Source organism: Oryctolagus cuniculus, chromosome 14 (genome assembly GCF_964237555.1).
Source record: "Oryctolagus cuniculus chromosome 14, mOryCun1.1, whole genome shotgun sequence".
NCBI classification, from domain to species: domain Eukaryota; kingdom Metazoa; phylum Chordata; class Mammalia; order Lagomorpha; family Leporidae; genus Oryctolagus; species Oryctolagus cuniculus.
This window is the reverse complement of record NC_091445.1, coordinates 66,309,102-66,315,456: the sequence shown is the minus strand read 5'-3', so window position 1 is coordinate 66,315,456 and position 6,355 is coordinate 66,309,102. Positions and strand designations below refer to the sequence as shown.

The 6,355-nt window shown below is 39.8% G+C and overlaps 1 protein-coding gene across 4 annotated transcripts in view; it reads left to right on the top strand.

Moving 5' to 3' along the window:
* The first annotated feature begins 3,019 nt into the window (after positions 1 to 3,019).
* Positions 3,020 to 6,355, top strand: part of MROH2B (maestro heat like repeat family member 2B) — a 72,138-nt gene continuing 68,802 nt past the window's right edge. For 3 of the 4 annotated variants that reach the window (XM_051853779.2, XM_008262154.4, XM_008262153.4), the window contains exons 1-2: positions 3,020 to 3,546; positions 4,600 to 4,661. In XM_051853779.2, coding sequence (XP_051709739.2) covers positions 3,519 to 3,546; positions 4,600 to 4,661 — 90 coding nt within the window. In that variant the 5' untranslated portion in view covers positions 3,020 to 3,518. The remainder of the gene's footprint in view (positions 3,547 to 4,599; positions 4,662 to 6,355) is intronic. The other variant, XM_051853780.2, reaches the window with a different exon arrangement.

Genomic DNA, 6,355 nt, shown 5'->3' with positions numbered 1-6,355 from the left:
CCAACTGGCTGCAATGGCCAGAGCTGTGCCAATCCAAAGCCAGGAGCTTCCTCGGGGTCTCCCACGTGGGTGCAGGGGCGCAAGGACTTGGGCCATCTTCTACTGCTTTCCCAGGCCATAGCAGAGAGCTGAATTGGAAGTGGAGCAGCCAGGATTCGAACCAGTGCCCATATGGGATGCCGGCACTGCAGATGGTGGCCTCACCCACTCTGCCACAGCCCCAGCCCCAAAACTATTTTCTAAATCATTTGCAAATTCTAGAGAGATTAAATTCTTGGGTTTTTCCTGAATTCCTAAAAGGGATAACTTGAAAGCCATGTTCTCAACTTTTAAATGCATCACACTTAATGATAGACAGAAAAATAATTGTTTTCACATGCATCAGATTAGCAATTCATGGCTAATAACTCTTAATGATTTTTAATCAGGGAATATCAATTGAAACTCAGTCATTGTGTTCAGCTTTGAGCTGTATTCCCCTGCCATGCCTTGCTGTCCACAGTAATAGCTGCCTCGCATTCAGTCTGTACACATTCCTCCAGCCTCTGCTCCCTGTATCACTGGCTGCTGTTGTCAGTGCAGGAAGGAAAGCATTCAGGCTGGGTTTCTATGGGCAAGAGTATAAGCAATTTCTTAGCCCAATAATTTTCAATACAAAATTTCACTTATAATTCTGTTACTTTGGAATTGGAAACATTATAAATGGTTTTGGTATTACAAAAGAAGTGCAAACAAAGTTGCTTGGCATAGAAAGTAATCCTTATGCAAGCTAACAAATCTGATCCTTCAAATTTGCAATTCTGAAATCAGACTTAGTCCAAGGACTTGGTTGCTCTTCCTAGAATAATACAACTAGTTTGAAGCTATGCTGAAGCTAGATACAATTCAAGTTTCTGAACTACAGACATGCTGTTTCTTCTCTTTGTCATGTGTGAACTTGCTGTAGGAAAAAAAAAGTTTTAAAAATGTTTTAAATATATATTTTATCAAAATAACTGCTAAGCACTTGGTATATTTGAAATTTAAAATAACTTTGAGACATATTGTTTAGGGATGCTCCTACAGCCTCAGAAAAATCATACCCATGTTATGTGAGTCCAGTGCAAAGAAAATAGGAGAAAATGGGAGGTACAACAAGTCAGCTCCCAAAAACTGCAATAGAATGACAGAAAATTAGCTGTTTTCAGAACGGTGGGGTCTCTTTTTGTTTTTACCTACATGCGATATTCATTTCAAGGGGTAAATTTACTATCTGAAAGAATTTTAGCAAAGATGTTTTGATTGCCTTGATGAGTAAACTGAAAGGAGCCAAGAGCCACCATAAAAAAAATGGGGCTCCTGAGACAAACCGTTCCAGAGATGGCCTTGGGAAATGAGGAGTAAACCAGTTCACAGAGAAAGCAGTCAGCTACTAACCAGAGATACACAGAACACCTGCCTTGTAGATAAGCCCCTTCCCTACACTTGCTCAAGGTTAACAAAGAAAGCTGCAAGGCACGTAGCAACCTATTCCTCTCTCCTAGAAACCCCCTCCCCTAATGTATCCCTTTGACCTAGTACTTTTCCACCGACATTACCACTTTTAGACTGCCATACAAGGCCCGCTACTGAAAATTATCCAATGAACTTACGCCAGCCTATAATATGTTAATTTTGTGGTTTTGCCCTTTAAAAGCTGTGTGAGATAGCTGCTCGGGGCTCCTCTCGCTTGCTTGCTGCTTGCAGCAGTAGAGGGCCCATTTGTACAAATGAAATAAAATTACCTCCTGTTCTATTGCATCGTCTGGTCCGGAGTCTGTGTTTCTGGGGTCGTCACAAGAGGACACCGCTTTTGGGGTCCTACATAAACTACAAAGCCAATATAAATCAATCACACCTAACTTCTCTAATCTCTATGAAACCAAGGAAATCTATATGTATGGATCTGCAGAAAAATCATGTGTAACCATTCACAGGAAGAGTAAGAAAATGTTAACCACTACCTCAATGGCTCCCTTTCTTACTATTGATTTTATTGCACATTGTTCTTTTAGATCCTGAGAGCATGTAATTTTTAACATCTTTTTTCTTCTAAGACATTAAGAATTTCAGGATGCCTCCAAACATACAACACTTCTCTGACTCAGCATTTCTCATCCTATGCCTCACAGAGGGAGTGAGTCATGGTACTTGGAAGAACTGCTATTCCTGCCCAACCACAATGAACACCCTCTGTATACTGCCCAACTTCCACTGGTCCACTAATAGGTGATGGGGCAAGGATCTTGGCCAGTGCTTCTCAGACTTTCATGAATCTAAAACTCACCAAAGGCAATATTCAAATACAAATTTGGGCTCTCTTATTCTAATTGGCAAAGTCTCAGGTAGAGCCTGGGAACTGGCATTTTAAATAAGTACAATAGATGAATCCTTTTACAAGGAGTGTGTAAGCAACACTCTGAGAAAGTGTTGCTGACTCGTGAAGCTGAAAATGTTCTTAACCACCAGGCTGCAGAGGACCCCTGTAACAAGACACAGTACAAAATACCTCTGAGAAGAATAATGAATTCAAAAGTGTAACTGGAAGCACTTGATGCTTGAATCTGAAATGAGATTTGCTAATGAAAACAGCCATAGAAGCAGCAGCAGCTGAGAACAGGCTTGTGCCTCTCTCTCTGACCCCTTTTACATTCACTCCTATAGACTGCTAGAACCTCCTTCCCAATCTAGCCTCCTCCATATTACACAGCCTAACATGTATCAGGGGTTGCTATCATACAGATTTAGGGCTGAGGGACACTGGGACCAGATTTAGGCCCATACCAGTGAAATTGAAAGCAATGTGGCCAAAAGGTCTGTATTTAAAGATGATTGGAAAATAGAAATATAGAGGATGGAGAGAGAAACCCTGATTGTGGGTTGAGGCTCAGATCGTGATCAAGTCAATGAGGGAGCAGTGGGGAGGGAGGCAAGAAAGGCTTTGCTGCTGTCAGTTGGACATTCCATTCAACTGCCCCTGATAGGCATTCTAGTCCACTGAGCATGCCCAGTCTGTGACTGATTTTTCACCAAGTAGAACAATCAACAAGATCACCATAAAGACTTTATCAACATCAGACCAGTAAAGTGACCACTGAAACCCACTCCCCAATTTGTCATCAATGGACCCAAGCTTAGGGAGAGGAATCCCTTTGGTCTACAACAATGGTTTGAGTCCCAGTCTCTAACTTCTTCCTTCTCAAGTACACGGATCTCTACCAAAGGGACAATATTCGGGGAGATGCAGCCATTTTGCTGGTCAGCAGGAGAACAGGAACAAGAAAATGTCATAGTGGTGGAATACAACATCAGTCTCAACAGCAAACCCACCGCTGGAAGCTCCCAGATCATTGTGTCAACCAAGTGGAGGAGAGACTGTCATTTAGAGAACCTTATGTGAACCCTATACAGGAAACTTTCCAACTTGCTTCTTTGATTTTTCAGCCTTACTATTCTGATAATTAGGTGCTGTCTCTTAGAGAGCCTGAAACAGCCAAGACATGACTCACAGCATGGAGGAATCTGTAGGTAAGTGTCATCAGATCCTGATGAGTTATATGTCTGCTGTGTTTCGTGCCTGTGAATCATGGGTACATATGTCACTGTTGAGGGTCTGTACACTGAGAAGTTTTATAAATTGAAAGCTTAAGATTGTCTCACCTCTCCCTTTATCCCAAAATAATAAAAATATGCTAACTGTGAAGGACCAATAGTAGACTGGAAGCCTGAGAGATGCTTTGCCTCACCTCATTTTAATATGTAGTCTACCTCAGAAGAAAGTGCTACATATCAAAATAAGGCCATTCCTTGTTTAATTCTAAATACTAGATGAGTCCTTTGGAAATATTTTCCCCAGTTTTCCGGTATGACTGCCTGTCTGCTTTGCCAAGAGAACTGTTGTAAAATGGTGTCTTGTTAGATTTGGAGGTTCATGGGGAATCCCTAACTCCAAAAGCATCTGTTCTACCAACCTTCCATGTGACCTGAAAGTGCTCTATTTATTTGACTCACAAGTTTTTTATATCCTCTAGAATGCTTTTATTCTGAAACATATATTCCTGAAAAGTCCAAGTCAAAAACATTTAGGTCATTATCAGAAAGAGGCATAGTCTTGTAAACTGGAAACCTGACAGGCAGAGGAGGGTACATGAAGAGAGTATGCAAAAACAAAACGGGGCATGGGAAGGGTTTGTAGAGGAAGGAGTAGTAGAAATATAGTCAGGTATATTATACTGTTGCCTAAATAAGCTCAAGTAAGGAGTAAGGGATTCAGCTCACTGAGTCATAGCACCAAGCCTTGCTAGGGTAATGACCTGTATAATGGAGAAATAAATGGAAATTCAGCATCTTCTACCTTCCCTTCCACATTTAATTCAGATTTTAAAAAATTACTGAGCAGCTGCTGTTTTCAAGTATATAACAAATTTGAAATATTGTGACTAAAATGGAATTCCTGCCATCAAAGCACTAGCGGTCAAGAAGAGGGGTGGATGATACATGAACTTTCTATGACTATGGCAAAGTAATTAGCAGGCAGGCATTTTCACACATATATTAAGTCTTCTTTTTTATGCATTTTAGAAATGTTTGGAGATATTAACCTCACTCTTGGGATGCTGAATAAGGAAGATAATATTAGTAAGGTAGGACCAATAGAGAGCAATCTCTTTCCCATTCACTTTTTCTAGTCTAGTTGTTGCAGCATTTCATATGAGTACAACCTCCTTCACCTCAACTTCCCCATTTTTCTCTGGCTTCTTACATGGCATTGGATTCAGAAAATGCAGTTTTAATTGAAGTCACTATGTTTTTACAGTGATATGTAACACTTCCAGCTTCATAATATTCATTTATAGAAGTTAGCAAAACAGTGTCTTGTTTCATAATTTTCAATAGACAGATGTAAAAAGGGGGGATACTTCATGTAGATTATAGTTACAATCATGTAGATTAGAGCATTCTCTATAACTCAAGGGCTCCTACAAAAATCCTCAAAGTTCAACTATCCACAATGCTATTTCACAACTAGAAATTTATTTCTCTGAAAATTAAAAGCTTTTCCTAGGCTCAACAATCAAAATAATAAGACCACCCTTCATTGAACACTTACCTAGGAAGTACAGTGCTGTTTTCCAAAAATATAAAAATAAAAATACTGCATAATATCTATTCCTCATAATGACTTTATGGGGTATGGATTTGACAACTGAAAAATAAGACACAAAAGTTTCATGACTTACATGACTAAGAATAACAGTACCACATCCAAACACAGCCTTCCTGACTCCAGGAAAAAAAAAATGGTCCTAATCATAAATGGCTAATGGTCCTAATCATAAGTGTTGCTTCCCTATGCCTGTACTTTTTCCTCGTAATTTTTCCTCCTAATTCAGTGAGTACTTTTTCCTCCTAATTCAGTGGTTCTCAACCTTGATTGCACATTGGAATCTCAGAAAACCCAATAATAACATTTGGCAAATATGAGGGGCAACCAAAATTTTTATATATTGCTGATACATTTATAAACTATTTGGCAGCTTCTTAGAGATTTACCCAGAAGGGAAAAAACCTAAGTCCACAAAAATACTTGCGCAGAAGTGTTCACAGCACCTTTACTCATAATAGCCCCAAGTGGGAGACCGAAGGTCCACCCAATCACAGATACAGAAAAATTAGTCATGATAGTTTGTATAATTAAATGTTCATCTATAAACCTTGTTATTAATAGAGAAAGAACCTCTTAGAGATTATAGAAGGTAGCAATGGCCAGGCCCCACTGCCAGGAAATGCAGTTGAATAAATGTATGATGATCCTGAGAATTTAAAACTCATGGGGACAATTTTACATTTTAGGTACGTTTGAGAACTCCTACATTCAATTCATTGTAGGAATAAGCTTTCTCAGAGAACACTGTTCCTCAAACGTTGAGAATCACTTAGGGAATGATCTCTAGACCACAGAACCACTGAAGGAGAATGCCAGGGAAGGGATTAGTACTTCAGAAAGACCAAGAGGCTAATATGCCGCTAACATCCTGACAACCGGGTTCAAAGTGTAACTTCATGACTCAATACTGACCACATTAGGCTCTCTGTGTCTCAGTTCCCTTTTCTATTAAGTGAGGACATTAGTGGCACCTAACACAAAGGCTTGTTGTATACATCACTGAAATGTTCCAGATAAAGGGCCTGGCACAGTTCCAGGAACACGTAAGGACTTCATAAATGGAAGACTTGCCAAGAGAAAGATCTGCAGACAAAGTCCATGGAGCAACAGAAAGACTCCCAGAGACCATTAGACAGGGTCTGAAAGTAGCTACAAGGATAAAAGCAAAAG